At 34.1% G+C, this 17,410-nt stretch overlaps 1 protein-coding gene across 1 annotated transcript in view; it reads right to left on the reverse strand.

Annotated features, from left to right (window-relative positions):
• Window positions 1-5,404: 5,404 nt before the first annotated feature.
• Window positions 5,405-17,410, reverse strand: part of LOC102743643 (gamma-aminobutyric acid receptor subunit beta-1-like) — a 76,805-nt gene continuing 64,799 nt past the window's right edge. Inside the window, exon 4 of the mRNA XM_081812423.1 lies at window positions 5,405-5,680. Coding sequence (XP_081668549.1) covers window positions 5,609-5,680 — 72 coding nt within the window. The 3' untranslated portion in view covers window positions 5,405-5,608. The remainder of the gene's footprint in view (window positions 5,681-17,410) is intronic.

Below are 17,410 nucleotides of genomic sequence, written 5' to 3' on the forward strand. Positions count from 1 at the left end.
AAAAAAAAAAAAAAAACCATTTTATGTTACATACCTACAGCACCTGGCACATCGTTGGAGCTAAAAAAGTATTTGTCAGTTAAATGAATGCAATATAATATAATTTACTTGACAAGACTAAATCCAGATATTCTATCTTTGAAATAGCTGGGTTTTTTTTTAGGGTGACAGTGCATGTTGGTATTTTGTTTATTTTGTTTGCTGATGGGGGCATCTAATTTATTTCAGTTTTGGATCTGCTTTGCTAGTGATTGTCCATCATGCCTCTTTTATACTCTAGAGAACAGACTCTGGCATGGACCAGCACTTAATTGAAGAAGATACTTAATTTATGTACCTTTGAGTGGGGGAGGAGAGAGAAAGGTAGGTGGATAGGTAGGAAGGAATGATATATTTGGAAATAAATGATGTTGGAATTTCACTGCTTATTGGAATCATTTTTACATTATATACCTGCAAGCTGCCTTTTGGTAAAGGTATTCTCGTGGCAACTTCAATCACATCTAATAACCCTGCTTAAGATTCAGTTTATGCAACATATCAGCTTACCTAGAGATATTCCACCTTTAACTGTAACACACCAGGGCTGTTTTTATGCCCTGGTTACTTTGTAGCAATTGATTGTGCCAAGAGCTGAGATTCAGTTTCAGAGCCCCCAGGGTCACCCTCTAATGGAGTGAGGCAGATTTCATTCAAATGAGTATGACTTTCCTCTCAGAAATATGAGGAAGCTGTCTCCTTTTTTTGCTATAAAAACCATCACAACAACACTGAATAAATATTTATGATGAAAGAAATAGATTATGATATTTTAGCTACCCATTAAAGCATATCCTATGCCTGAAGAAATTCATGACCAGGATCAGGAAATCATTAATTCTATGGATAGATAGGCAGAGAAAGGTTGCTCCAATTTCTTTCCCCAAAAGGAAAAATTCACAGCAGCAATTCTGTGGTGCATTAGTATAATTTTGGTTAGCTATGTATATTTTATATTGCTGATACTATTTTATTTTTAACTCCTTTATCTTTTTTTAAATTTTTCATTGTTAGGTTAATCACTATACATTACATCATTAGTTTTTGATGTAGTGTTCCATGATTCATTGTTTGTGTATAACACCCAGTGTCCATGCAGAATGTGCCCTCTTTAATACCCATCACCAGGCTAACCCATCCTCCCACCCCCCTCCCCTCTAGAACCCTCAGTTTGTTTCTCAGAGTCCATCGTCTCTCATGGTTTGTCTACCCCTCCGATTCCTCCCCTTCCTTCTTCCCCTCCTGCTGTCTTTTTTCTTTCTTTCTCTCTCTTTTTTTTTTTAACATACAATATATGTTAACTCCTTTATCTTTTACCACAAGAAATAGGTTGCCAGTAGGTCACTATTCTTTACCAATATACAGCTTTGTACTTAAGCAATTTACCTAAACCTAAACAGGTCAATATAATCAAATCCACACTGGTGTGATACAGACTAAAAGCAATAGAAAAAAAGACCAGTGTCTGAGAGATCAGGGGCACTGCTCCTCTTTCCGGGGAAATACAGTTCTTTGTCCCATCATCAGTTATATCTAAACATTCCAGAAGGGGGAAAACTCTCAAAAACGTTAACTTTCTGAAGGATGATAAACTAAGAAACCCATACGTGAAATAATCTACATGATATGCTTTCTATACTCGAGGTTGGATTTACCTACTCCAGAATTTCAGTTAAGTGGAATTATACAATATGCAATTTTGAATCTAGTTTCTTCTCTTCAACATGTTTGTGAGATGAAGTAACAGCTTTCTTTTATTAATGATATTGATAATTTATGTCTTATCTTTTTATTTTCTTAGTTTAAGTAGATTAGTCCAGGTAGAAGTTTTTCTATTTCATTGATTTTCTCTTTCATCTTTATTATTTCCTTTCTTATACTTAATTTGATTTAATTTTCTCTTTTATTCCTCACTTAAGATGAAGCCTAGATCATTGATAGGAGATCTTTCTTCTTTTTTAGTGTAAGCGTTTATACTTCCTTTCCTGCACTACTTCAGCTACATTTCATAATTTTGATTTGTAGAATCTTCATTTTTAATTTAGTCCACAGTATAACTACTTTGGCTTTCTTATTATTAATGTTTAAATGTTGCATCTTTTCATATTACTCTACTTAAGCCTATCTGCATCTTTATATCTAAAATGGATTTCTTATGGACATAATTCTGACTCTGCCTTTTCATTGGAGTGTTTATATGTGGTTTATATTTAAGATAATTAATGATAGTTGGGTTTAAATCTATCTTATTGCTATTTGTTTTCTATTTGTCCTACTCTTCTTTGTTTTTTCTTTTCCTGCCATTTTTTAGATTAATTAAATTTTTAGTGTTCTATTTTATGCCCACTATTGAGTTACTAACTGCTCATCTACATTTAACTTTCTTTAGTGGTTGCTCTATAGTTTACAATATGCATCTATAATTGATCACAGTGGGAGGCAATATTTTAAATCTCATTTTACAGATGAAATAACTAGAAGCACAGAAAGCTTTATATACTTGCCTGAGATCATACAGCTTGTAAAAGGCAAAGAAAATGTTGACAGGGAAACACGGAGTTTAGCCCAGATGGAGGAGCTCATGTGCAGAATAGCATATGAGCAATGAGATAGTGAGAAAACATTCATAACAGACAGTAAAAGAGACTAGATACTACGTTACTTTAATAGCTAATGAATTAATTCATGAAGAAAAAGACAAGGTCCTAGAAACTGGTAGCAATGAAGAAAAGAAGGAATAATTTCCGTAAAAAATAATTTCCTTAAATTTTTCTAGTTATTTCCATGGGTAGTGTTGGCTATGGAAACTAGTTGAGGCTAATTTAATTTGTACATCCAAATATTCTAATGCTAAATGATTTGAGATATATATATATATATATATACACACACACATATATATGTGTATGTATCCAATTATGTTTGTGTTAATCTTTCTTTTTATAATCCTAGTACTTTATAAATTACAAATATATTGCTATCATTCCTCTATGTTTGATCTAAATAAAATTCTTTAGTCTACTATTCTTATAATTAATATTGTAAGTATTTTACCCATACAAAATACTAAAATAAAAAAATCAGGTTTAATATAAGGAGGCATTCTAATGTTTTTTTTCTCTATTCAAACTGTATCTGATTTTGCCCTATTTTTACAATTCTTAAAAATAACATGGAAAGGGACAGCTGTATTATGAACATGGAAACAGAGGCTAACCACCTACATAGAAAACATTTTTAGCACCTCATCTAGCTTATGCAGAAACGGAGGCTCACTGTAGGAAAAAAAATAGATGGAAATATATATTTTGTTCAGGTCCCTTATTCCCTCTTTTCTACTGGTTCAGCTTCATTACTGATCTTCCTGTAATTTTTGCCAGTGTATTCTTTCTCCTATGACTCAAGCTGTACACAGCCATTAGCTTAACTTTGTGAAGGTTTTTACCTATTTGCTCAAAAATTTCCAGTAGCTTAACCATTAAATAAATAAGTTTCCTAGCATAGCATTAAAAGGCTCCATAGTCTGATTTTTAATTTCTTTTCCAGACTTCTCTCTCAATATTCTTACATCAACATCATAGTCAGTGTAAATCCAATGCTTTTTGCCATTTTAAATGTATATTTTGTTTTCCTGTAAGCCCAGATTTAACATACCATTCTCTTTGTAAAGCCTTTCCTAATGACAACATCCAATTTTAAGGTCCTACCCATTCTTCAAAAACATGAGGTCTCCCCAATAAAGTCTTTTATAAATGATCCCTCAGCTTTTTAATCCCTCTATCAATTAAAGAATTAATAGACCTTTGTGAAGCCCTATGATCTTAGGTTGTATAATTACGTTGCACAGGTTTTATTCTATTGATTTATATACAGAATATTGATTTATATATGAATAAATATATCTATATTCATATAGAGATATATGTATATATACATAGATATATGTGTTTTTATTATTGAAGCATAATTGACATACAGTGTTATATTAGTTTCAGGTGTACAACACACTGAATTGACAATTCTATACACTACTCAGTGCTCACCATGGTAAGTGCAGTCACCATCTGTCACCATACAATGTTATTACAATGTTATTAACTATATTCCCTATGCTGTACTTTACATCCCTATGACTTATTTATTTTATAACTGTTAAGCCTGTACCTCTTAGTCCCCTTTATCTATTTCACTCATCCCTCCACCCACCTTTCCCCTTTAACCACCAGTTTGTTCTCTGTATTTAAGAATATGGTTTTTGTTTGTTCATTTGTTTTGTTTTTTGGATTATTTATATATATATATATTATCTCACTTTTTAGGGTTTTAAAAAAGATTTTATTTATTTGAGAGAGCTTGCAAGAGAGAGAGTGGCGGGGGGTGGGGTGGGAGGGGAGCAGCAGAGGGAGAGGGAGAAGCAGACCCCCCGCTGAGCAGGGAGCTCCACAAGGAGCTCCATCCCAGGACCCTGGGATCCATGACTTGAGCGAAGGCAGACGTTTAACTGCTTAACTGACTAAGCCACCCAGGTGCCCCTCACTTTTTAGGTTTTAAATTCTTTGAAGAAAGGAACTGTTTATTTCATCTTAGCCCAGAATAGCACTTCTTGTAAAGTGGGTATGAATAAATTCTATTTGAAAGAGCGAATAAAGAAATGCTGGATTTACTGAATAAACATTCCCAAGGGATATTTATGATTTCAAAGTTTAGAGGATTTGAAGAAGTCAGGAGAATTCTGGCTTGTCCGTCTGTCTGCTTTCAGACCATTGAAGAATGACAGCTTCCTACTCTTGTATGTTAATATTGACAACACGACAGCTATTAAGTTATTCTCAGTTCCAATCCCGACTTTCTTTACTCAGACTGTGACGCCACTCAACTTTCAGTGTGGCCAGCTCCTCAGTCTTAGTCTCTGCCAGTAGAGAGAGCTCGAGGGAGTCTGCAAGTCTGGAGGAGAAAGAAGGACTGTGCTCTTCCAGTGGGTTTCCTGTGAGCTTCCTGTCCACTGTGGTTTCCGTGAGCCTCACCTCAGCAAGGCTTCTTCACCCCAGCAGGGACAGTTTTGTCTTGCAACAGCAGCTGTTGCAGTTTTCCTAACCCTTACAGAACCAGCTCCATCAGGCTGCCCCTCAGACACCCTGGCTCCTGCTGAGCAGTGCCCACTTCTCAGAGGCCTGTTTCCACTCCATGGGGCCCCTCCTCCCAGGGTGTGTTTTAATGATTCCAACCTCTTCCCTGATTTCACCAGCCATGGGGGTGGTAGCTGCTTTCAGAAATTATTACTTCCACGATATCTTAGAATTTCCTTTTTCACTTTTTCAGTTGTCTGCTACATCAAATGCAAAAGAAAGAGCTTCCCTGCAAAAAATGAAGAACCAAACAGTCCAAAATTTATTTCCCCCAGAACGAATTCGGCAAATTGAGATTCAACATTGTCAACTAAAATTTTAAACCTCTCTGTAGAAAAACTGTTTCCTTGACCACTGATGACTCCAAGTTTTCAAGCATAAATCCAGTTATGTGATTTGGGAGGCACAGCTCTGGGCAATATCACCGTGACAGGATGACCACATTAACGATGACAGGGCTTCCCCAGAAGCTCTGCTCTAGGCTGTTCGTGGAGTTGAAGAGCCCAAACAGTAAGCTGGAGAGGAATGAAAGATACGGACATCATGGAAATGGATTACAAAACCAGACAGTAGAGGTGTCTATTTTTTTTTTTTAATTCACAAGAAGATCATGCCTAACAAATTCATATGAATTATTAAAAATTAAACCATTAAGAAGTGCAATATTTTGAGATGTATTCAAATCAAAGGACATGGGTTATACACATTTGGTGTTTATTTACCATAATTATTTCTAAGTCTTTACTATAAGAAAACCACCACAAAATTCCAAATAAATATTATCTTTCACTTACCTAAAATAATTTAAATATGACTACACTTAATGAAAACTGGTGTGCATATACATCCTTTGAGATAGAATCCATTTCTGTATGCAAAATATGTCTTCATAAATACCTGAGTACATCTCAGAGTAATGGTATTTATATGTTTTTATATGTTATATAGTACACACTTATGTGTATAATTTTTGAAAATAAAATTCTTTTTAAACCTTCTAGAAAACATTAATATTTAAGGGGCATGCAATAAGTTCTTTTGTAAAGAAGATGCATTTTTGATTATGAATTATTTTTAAGGTTACAGAGAATAAGAATGGATAATGTACTGAGAACTTATCCAGTTTTATTAAATCTTAATGGTTTTCTATATTTGATTTTGAATATTTACAGTAAATAATTACCAATTTAGTTGAAGAATATTGAATGCCCCAAAGCTCTTTTCCCAAATTTCATTGCCAAAGTAACTATAAGCTGATTTTGATGTTTTTCTTTTACATCTTTGTTTATCCTATTAGTTCAAATATATATATTCTAAAAGTACATATAATTCTTTTGTAACTTCTCAAATATTATGTTATATCATATATTACATATCATTCTGCAATATATTTTTTGCTCAAAATTAAATTTCTAAGATTTATATATGTTGATGTGTGGTACCTCTAGTTCATTCATTCTGACTTTATTTCATTGTATGTATGCCACAATTTGCTTATCCATTCTTCCATAATGAACATTAAATTTGTTTCCAACATTTTCTTAAACAAACAATGCTGCAGTGAACATTCTAGTGCATATCTCCTTATGTTTATGAGTTCCAGTTCTCTTGGATACACAGTTGGAAGTGGGATCCCTTGGGCTGAATGTTAAACACATTTTCAACCATACTAGATCTGATCAATACAAGGCTTGTACCAATGAACTCTCCTTCCTGCAGTCCATGAGAGTTCCTGTTTCTCCAGTTTCTCCTCACTAACAGTTCACACCTTAATTTGTACCTAGACAGTGAATATTTAATGATGTCTCATTGTTTTATTTTGCATGTCCTTGATTACTAGTTACATTGAACCTCTTTTTGGGTGCCTATTGGCCACATGAGTTTTATTTTCTGCAAAGTACTTTTTAAAATCTGTTACCTAATTTTCTACTGGGTAGTTTTATATATCATAGATAGTAATGCTGTGTTTTTATACACACTTCGGAAATTTTCCCTCAGCTTGAGTGTTGTGTTTTAACTTTATTCCTGGTGTGTTAAGTTGAAGTTAATGTTTTAATTTTGATGTGGTCAATTTTAGCAATTTTTTATTTTGTGTCTTATCCTTTTTATATTTTGTTTAAAAACTATTTTCTCTTCCTAAGTCATATATATTTGCCTCTATTTTGTAAATTTGAATGTTTTATGTATATCTGAAGTTTACTTAAGGTATGGTATGAATAAAAATAGGATTTTATATTATCTCATATTTATAATCAATTTTCCAGCACTTTTTATTGACGAGCCAATCTTCTCTCCCCTGATTTGTAAAGCCATCTCTATTATATATCAAATTTCCTTGTGTGTATAGATATGTTTATATACATGTATTTTTTCTCCTTTGTTCATCTCTTCCCATATCAATATCACCCTGTCTTAACTACAGTAACTTCATAAGTTTTAAAATCTGGTAGAGCATGTTTTCATATGCATGTACAGCTTGCAAGTATCACTACAAAAACATAGTCTTATGTAGTAAAGTAATTTTCTTCCAGTGTAGTTCATAATCAAACCTTGTCATATAGTATTATATGGTATTTCATAACCAAAGTGTAAGAAGGATTTTCAGTTGATTCTTTTTTTTTTTTTTTTTTTATTCAGTTGATTCTTTAACAGGGATATTTCCTAGAGCCTAACACCAAAAAGTAGCCCTATAGCTATTAAGTGCTGGTGCTAGTAAGTGGTAGAGCCAGAGATATTGCAAAACTATTGTCATTTCCTAAGTTCCAAGATGCTGTTAAATAGACTACTAGGTAAGAGTTTGAGAGCTGAAATGTGTAGATGGTAAACGTTATCAGTATTAGAGAGGGTTTCGCAGAGGAGAATGTATCTGACCTGAATCTTGACCAATGGCTCATCTACTGGAAACCAGCACCCTCATCAGCAATCAGAAAGGCTGAAGAAGGTATCAGAGCGGAAAGACTTCCTTAAGCAAACACCTGGAGGTCTGATGGCTCATAGCACATGCGTGGCTCTAACATGCGTGTTAGAGGTGGCAGAACCCCATCTCTAACATGCATGCTTTGATGCCCACGGACTTAAAAACAACTCAAATATTTTTCTAAAACCTCAGAGGACCTGCTTCTCTCAAAATATAAAAATGTAATGCAATATATAAAAAATAAAATAAAATATAATATTTAAAAATTTAGTGGCTCCCCCATTATACACAAAAGTGGTAGTTTCTGAGCTTTCTAACAACTTGCATTTTGTTCTACTTGCCCAAAGAAAAGTTCCAGAGCATGATCTGGAGCATGATCATTACAGCAATAAGAAATATAGGACCAATAAACCATACTATCTAATCAGAAACCCCAAGGAAAAATCAGTAAATGTATACCTTTTACTCTCCCACCTAGTTTAATAGCCAAACTTATTTACTATTACATGTTCCAAAATATTTAGCTTGACAATTCTGCTGACTTAGGAGACCTGATAAGTAGAGAGTGAATGAAGACAAATCACAGCAGTGAATATTATGGTATAGTGATATTCTCTGTGTGTCTAAAGACGTAATTTGAAATGGTTTTTACACATCTTTGCTGCCAGGTTGAGCACTGGCAGATGTCTGTGGCAACTATTTTGTAAGTGACTAATATTCCACATTAAGGGTTATCTGCAGGGAGCCGATTCAAATAATTGAGATAAATGTCTTTGACTAGGAATGAACTTGCAAATACTTCATGAACAGAACAGAAAAACAATTCTTAAGAAAACAAAACAAAACAAAACAAACCTGTCTCTTTCTGGAGCCCATAAATACTGCATTAAGTAACTAGCTGTAGAGTGTACCAACCTTAGCAATTTATTTTGTCATAAAATGTTCAAATAAAACTAACAGTTAAAAATCACAGGCTATTTGCAAGAATATCTTCAAACGTTGAAGCTTGCTTTTCCTCAAATTAGCAAGATAGAGCATCAATGCTATAAATGGCTTATATTGGTTAAATATATAAAATGTTCTGAGGTTGCCCTTGGAAAAATGACACAGCTCAACTAACATGGTCATTAACAGTAAGAATAAAATGAAGTTAACAAAATGGGAAGCTAGAAAGTATAATACAAATAAAAGCATGGCACCATGTGGTTTGTTTTAGCATTAATGTGACATGGAATCAAATTTATGAGATGGGAAATGATATTCCTATTGTTAAAAATCAAAAATTTCTAACTGTTGTAACTTTGTTTTATGATTTTGACTGAAATATCATGCTTTTAATTAGAAAATCTTGATATGTCAAAAAAGTCTTTTCCAGTTAAATATTTATGAACTATAAAAGTTATACTCTTTTTCTTTTAAACATATCAAAAATATATGAAAATAATTTTCAGCTAATTCTTTAAGAGATATTTCCTAAAATTTAACACCACAAATGAAAATCAAGTATATCACCCAACATTTAAAAATCATATCAGTTGAATACATCTTTAAGAAAAAGTATTTTTGATGTTTTCATCTTTTTCCAAACTCACATTTGTCAAGATCTTATTTATTTATATTAAATCTTTATACTAAATCTCTGCCTCCACTCAAAAAAATAGATTTAAAGTACTTAAAACATTCAGACAATGTGACAAAATAGAAAAAGTGAAAAAAATCAGGAAAATATTAAGTTAATGCCCCAAATTAAAAAAAAAAAGTCAAAGGTTGGTTGTTACTTAGATTTGTGAAGCCAGGGAGAGGCAATATTCAAAGAATCAGAGTAAAGAAAATTCATGTGAAGGAATGAGTTTAAAGGATAAGATGAAGGATCCACTATGGGTGTTTCAGCTATCAGCGTATATGTCTGTTTGCAATTAGAAATGTGTACCTCGAACTTAGGAGAACCATGAAAGCTGGAGATAGTGTTTAGAGCCATCTTCAGAAAGGAATTGTTGAAATCATTAAACTCGTTGGGATTTCTGAGAATTACATAGTAGAAAAAGAATGTGAGACAACTGAAGATAAAATCTTGGGCTCACTCGTATTTAGGGGGCTTAAGGAAGAAGAGGAGTGGAGTCAGGTAAGGCAAGAAGAAGCTCTAGGAGAGAGAAAGAGAACACCAGGAGACAGCAAAGATGTTAAAGCCCAAGTTGGAGACAGTTTTAAGCAGGGCCAGCTTCATGGGCAGATGCACAGGACCCACCACTGAGAAGTTTACCATGTTTGTTTAGCACTCTGTTCTTGTGGTCTCTTATGAAGAGTTTTTGAACAAGGGACACTATATTTTCACTTTGCATTGAGCCACACAAATTACATAGCTGGTCCTGATTTCAAAAATGAAAGTTGATGTAACTTCCCAGTCAGCATGGAGGTGAACTGATAGATGATTCCCAGGATTCTAATTTAAATACCTGTGACTATATGAAAAGAGACAAAAAACTAGCATTAATGCCATAAACTAATAAATTAGAAAAGCCACATGCCAAAAATCTGGGCAGAAATTCAATTATCTGCCTCCTTGATGAAGATGAATGGAAAAGCATATTCTTGGACAACATACCTAATACTGCATGCCCAGAATCACAGGCAGATGGCCACAAAAAATATAGGTAGGGATGGGGATGAACGCTTTGATTCACTGACGCTTTTAGTACCTAACCTTGGTATAGAGGGACTGCCAAAATCAGAGAGAAAAAGGCCTACTTCCCCCAAATATTTAGGAACTAACTTTCAAGTGAACCAAAGTGAGAGTCCCACACCTTCTGAGCCAACTAGTTCTTCTCACTGCTCCATGCATTCAGAAAGTACTCAGAGAATGGCCTGTGCAGGAAGTAAGGGTGGCAAGAGAGGTTTAAACACCTCTCTTGGTACACCCTGGAATGCTCAGCTGTCTAAGAAAAACCACTGTACACAGGGGTGAAGACAGTCAAGTCAGGGAACAATGCATGCTGCTAATGAGCTGGGGTGGAGTATTTCGAACCAAAGGACTGCAAACTGCATATATATCTCTAACTCTGGTGGATAAACCTAACCATCAAAGTAGAATGAACTGAGGCCTGTCCCTCATAACACCCTGCCAAAAGGCTGTGGATACATACCTTACCTTCTGGCCTAGATAGTGAAGGGTGGGACCTACATGATCATAGGAGGTCTAAGGACACTCTATGTATTCTGTTATTTAAAAACAAAACTATAGGGGCCCCTGGGTGGCTCAGTTGGTTAAGCGACTGCCTTCGGCTCAGGTCATGACCCCAGGGTCCTGAGATCCAGCCCCACATCAGGCTCCTTGCTCAGTGGGGAGCCTGCTTCTCCCTCTCCCTTTGCCTGTTACTCCGCCTGCTTGTGCTCTCTCTGTGTCAAATAAATAAATAAAAATCTTTAAAAAAATGAAAACAAAACTATAGGGATTGCTCTCATTTATAGCTGAATAAATTGATTCAAAAAATGATACCTGGGAAATTTGGATTTATTGATGAAGCCAACAAAAATCTTGAGTTTCCAGGTTGTTCTTTGCTAAACTGACAAGGTGTTTCATCAATCTGAAATCTAGCACAGCTAGAGTAATGATACTAATTAAGGACCTGGGCATTAGGAGCCAAGAGAAAAAAGTTACCCTTTCATCATTGTTCCTTCTCCATGTCTCTAAAATGTACAAATTCTTTAAAGTTGGCTTAAATTCCACCTCTTTGGGGCGCCTGGGTGGCTCAGATGGTTAAGCGTCTGCCTTCGGCTCAGGTCATGATCCCAGGGTCCTGGGATCGAGTCCCGCATCAGGCTCCCTGCTAGGCGGGGAGCCTGCTTCTCCCTCTGCCTCTGCCTCTCTCTCTCTCTCTGTCTATCTGACTCTCATGAATAAATAAATAAAACATTAAAAAAAAAATTCCACCTCTTTTTTGAAGTTTATTTTGACAGATTCTAGTGCCTTATATTTATCCCTTCTCTTAAATTTCTTTGGCTATATTGCCATTTATCATTTAACATGTGGCTATGTTTTATAACATGATTTGGACTATTACTCATAATTATATGTTTTCTTTTCTTGCTGCTACATTTGGCTTCTTGAAGTTAGGGATTCACACTTTTGTATACCTTCCTCACCCAACCTTATGACTTAATTCAAGCTTAAGTATGTAGTTTGAAGGGAAAACAGAAATGCCTAAAAGAAGGAAGAGAAAAAAGAAAGATGGATTAGGAAATAGGGATATTTTAGCTTAGGTAATTTTATAATTATATGTGTTTATAACTTCAGAGGCAAGTATGTGATTAACTTTCTTAATAAGAATGCAATCACATCTCACAAATAAGAATATAAGCTCCATAAGGGCAAGGCATTTTTATTTCACTGCTGCTTCCTCAGTGCTTAATACTGTGTCTGGCACAGAGTAGATGATCAATTTTCATTGACTGCATCAAATTCATTGGTTTAACGAATAATTGAAAGGATGAATTATGGATACTGAGTACCCAACATAGAAAAAGAAAGGAACTGACGGGCAATGTGTACATTCTATGCATTATTTCCATTTTCATCCTCAGATTTATAAGGTTTTTTTGTTTTTGTTTTTGTTTTTTAAGAAATGAGGCTCTAAAAGTTTAAATAACTGGGCCAAGATGACATACAGCATTACAGGAAGGATCAGATAATCAAACCAAGACCTGCTTGGCTCCCTCCAAAGGTCATGTACTTTCTGCTGTATAGTAACAAAATAGTAGAATACTACTTTTTATGCACTGAGGAAAGCAAGAGAAAATCAGACATCTGATATGCCAAATGATTTTTCTAATTAGACATAAGTAGAATATTCCTTAGGGTTACTGATTTGCATTGGATTTCTAATAAGGAAATATCTTTGACAGGCAGTGGAATGGTAGCCTAGGTACCAATTTCAAGTTTATAATTCTACTGCCCTCCACCTTCTAACATGACATTAGGAAAGATCAATCTTAATTTGAAATAAATTCTGATATACATCCTTAAAAGCATAAGTTTATGTCTCTAAGAAATTTATATTTCTGTTTTGGTCCTCACAGCTTATTTCTTAATTGGATACAGATCCCACTTCGGACTGTCCTTATCCCCTCAGAAACTTAAAAATGCCAGGTACTTATAAGAAATTGTGAAAAATGTTCTTTATCAATTGTATCCCCACATTTTAAGTCATAGATGACATACCAAACCAAAACTAATTTCTATCTAGAAAGTCTTCTGATTTAGTGCTCAGAGATACAGTCTTTTAAAGAACAAGTGAAAATGAATACATCTTTTTTTTCCCTCCAAATCACAGTGAGATGTATCGCTAACTAGATCCAATTCAATTTTGTTCTCACAGGAAAAAGAGATTCTTGCTTTATGCTATAATATCTTTTTATTGTAAACCTTATTTGCACTTGTAATCTGAATTCACTTGCCTCATAGTTGAAACTCACCCAGCTTCTTCAGGGAAATATAGGTTAAAAAGTCTCTGGCATATGGTGAGAGCTCAATAAATATTTGTTGAATAAGTTGAAACTCACATACTTCCACATTTTGGCAACTGATTCTCTAAGGAATTAATGTTGCTTCATCTTTTAGTTTCCAGTGGCAAAACTGATGGTGTTTAATGAACCATCACTCTACCAGTATTGAAGCAGATATGATTTCCCAAACTTGTCTTTCATTAATATTTTAAAATGTGTTAACTGAGTGAAAACCAAATCCAATCTTATTTACCATTAATAAAAATGTTTTCCATCTATAAAATACATTCCTTTCAATGCCTTTGGAACAAAATATATCTATGGTTAATTGGAATTGACTATAATAAACTTATTTCATTAATACCATGATTTTTTTAAATTTTTGATTAGAAAAAGAGTTGACAAAGATATATCAAAAATAGCATTATTCAAAAGATATACATTTATGGCTTGTGAATCTTTTATTGTTATGTTACCATTCAATTAACAAAAGAAAAGATAGCATTGTCTGTGTTCAGGAAATGAAGTTACTGCTACTTATGAAAGAAGGCTTTATTTAGTGATAAGAGTAGGTGAGGATAGCAGAGTCTCTTGAGATTTGTACATAGTTACAAAGGGAGGCATTGAAGGAAAACATAGTGAAGATGGAGAATGGGCTGATTATTTTGGTAAATAGTTCCTACTATCAGATTTGGGACAATATCTTTAAAAAGAGATTCCTAACAACCTGCTGTATTCTCAGAAATAGCCCCAAACCATTAACCTCAACCTACTGACTCCTTACGTTCCCATCTATTCCTAAACTAATTAATTTCATTTTTACACCTTGACTAATTACAGCTTCCTTTGTGATGCTTAGTATCACTCTTTTGGTCCTTAACCTCTGATTTCTGGCTTCCTTCTTCAACTGCTGTGCTAACCTTTTCGTCTTGTGGCTTCTGGCTGATCCATTTCAGCTCACAGGGACTTATACACACTCAGTAATAATAAGGACCTAGAAATGCACAACCAAAGCCCTGGTTTAATTCTTGGTATTGAAAAAAATAGAATTTTTAAAATATCAGAAATGAACGACTCCAGAAGGTTTCAACATTCCCAACATTCATCTTCTGTATGCAGATAACTCCAAAAGTTAGAGTTAACTCTCTAAATTGATCACTCTCATGAGCTTCAGGACCCCAAGTGAGATGCCTAATACATATATCCCCTTATATATCTTTTTAGCCTCTAAAATTAAAAATGTCTAAAATCTTATTTATCATATTTTCCCTATCTTACACCCCAAGCTTTCACATGTTCTCACCTGCAAGTCCTCCTTGCAGTTCCTATTTTTATTGAGACATCATCATTCTTCCAAATCAACCTGCAGCCAAACTTCTAGGTTATCTAGCATTTTCCCCTCTCTCCCAGTCTATGCAAAGTTTAGGTATTTGTAGATTTCAGACAAAATCATATAATTGTGTATATATGGATGGCAAGGCATAATTGTGGTTTTTTCATCAGATTCTAATGAAGAGTGTCAATGTAAAAGAACTTTAATGATCACCTAAGTTACCCACCTCTATTTGTCCTGTCCTTTCTTTTCCAATTGATTCACTCATAAGCCAATAATCTAACCTGCAGTCTCTCCCCACTGTAGGCCATCCTTCAAACCACATTTACATTAATCATCCTAAAATAAATCGGATTATATCAGTATCTGCTAAAAAAAAATTAACGATATACCATAACCTACCAAATTAGATCACACTTGTAGAATGCTTTAATGTTTTCAAAGAACTTTCACATGTTATTTCATTTGAATTCTCATAACAATCTTAATGTTCAAAGTAGCTCAAAGTCAAAAGAATTTTCCTCACCCCTGACACTTTAGGAAGCAAACACCTTAAAAATGTCCATCAAGCTTTACTTTAGCAGCTGAGTTAATCTCTGCAGATAATAGATAAAGTAGAAAATTTGAACTCTGTGGGAAATGATGTTTATTTTCTCCATGATCCACTTTAGTGCCCTGGCTATTAGGGATTCATCCATTTTGTCAGAAATTTACCAAAAAGAAGACTGTTAAGGTAACACCTATAATAAAATCATGCCATTGTTTTACAACTTCCTAGAATGACAACTTATACTCATTAAAGAGGCTCTTCATGCAAGCCAAAAGCAATAAGCATAATGATTATAACATGTAATTCTAAACTAATTAATATGGCAGTATGGCTAAAGAACAATAGAAGATTTATTAAAACATGATTAGTTGGAAAATTCTCTTAGTTTTTACTTTATGATTAATAGTTATTACTGTGAATGAACCTCTGAAATTTGTAACCACAAATCTATGTATTTTTATTAAAGAAGTAATGAAATATTAAAAATCCATAATGTATTATTTATATCAATGAGATTCTTACTAGATTTGTAATTACCTGATGACTTTAGAATTATTTCAGCATAAAATCATCAAGCATCTACTCCGGAAGGTTTTTCAAAGTTTCCCCTCTATTGATCCTCTCCCATTTCTTTTCTGGATATACTTATTATTCAAAAAGTGGGAGATAAGCCTGGATATATTAATTCAATGACTACTGAGATCTGAACTGAAAGTGTTCTTTAAAAAATTCAATGGCCTCCTCAACCTTTCACAGAATTAATTTTCAAGTGTCTGTGAATTCATCTGAGGGGATTCTGATTGTCAGTGGTAGCAAGGCAAGTTCAGAGAAGATGAATAGCATGTCGTGAGTATAAAATTATAAAACCATGCATCTGAAGTGGATTCAAAGTGGATTCATTTAAATTGGAAAAGAGAGGAGATTTGGGTTATTGTAAACACAATTGCTGGTTTCCAGATAATGGAAAATAAGAACAAAAACAAAATATGACTGATCAAAAAAACCCCTCAATCTTTAGCAGCTTTTATTAATTTCTTTTAGGTTCCTTTGTCATTCTTAAAGATAAAACAATACTATCTAAAAGTTACTCCTTATGAAATTTGGTCTCTTTTAAGTTTTCTGAAAATTTTGTTTCAAGAAAAACCCATGGATATTTGGGATCACTAACAGACAGCTACTTTTGTTTCTTCTCCAGACTGATTTTCCTCCAAACCCACAAATACTAGCTGATTCTTATTATATGCCAAACACTATTCTAACAGTTTTATTTATATTAACTCATTTTATTTTTACAACAACCCTAAAAGGTTATTTATAGAAATTAATATCATTGGATCCATTTTACAGATGAGCAGAGGTGAAGAGAGATTAAGTAATTTTCCCAATATCATACAACTAGAAAGTAGTATAGTCAAGATGTCATTGTTTTGCTAAAAACAGTGATACCCAATGAAAATATTATCTCTTATTAATTTTCCCAATTCTAATGACTGAAGTCAGTATTGTAAGAAAGCTCAGTAGGACAGAAAAACTAGAATTTCTCCAGAAGAAGGTAATGAGATTGGTGAGTAGTTGAGAGAGGCATCAAGTAGAAGCTGGATATCAACCCATGAGAAATGGTGTAGTAAGAGTTCCAGAGGCTCTATCCAATTCTAAGAATCTAAGTACATCACTACACATTGATTACAGTGCAACTTCATGAGGAAGTCATCATAAGCCAAAGGACTAAGGAATATGCTACATTTCTGCTGAGCTAATGTTCTTGAGCCAAATTTTGTAGAGTCCATTTAATGGTTGCCTTGAGAGATTTACAACCCTTCAGATGTTCTTTAGCTGGTAAACAATAGTATTTCAGAGATGGACTGATAGACTTTATTTTCCTGCCCCCAAAGAGGCTCTTTTCCAATAATATTCCACTGGAAAAGTCTTCTAAAGAGTTTACTAAA

This window comes from Leptonychotes weddellii, chromosome 2 (genome assembly GCF_054177405.1).
Source record: "Leptonychotes weddellii isolate Sample4059 chromosome 2, ASM5417740v2, whole genome shotgun sequence".
NCBI classification, from domain to species: Eukaryota; Metazoa; Chordata; class Mammalia; order Carnivora; family Phocidae; genus Leptonychotes; species Leptonychotes weddellii.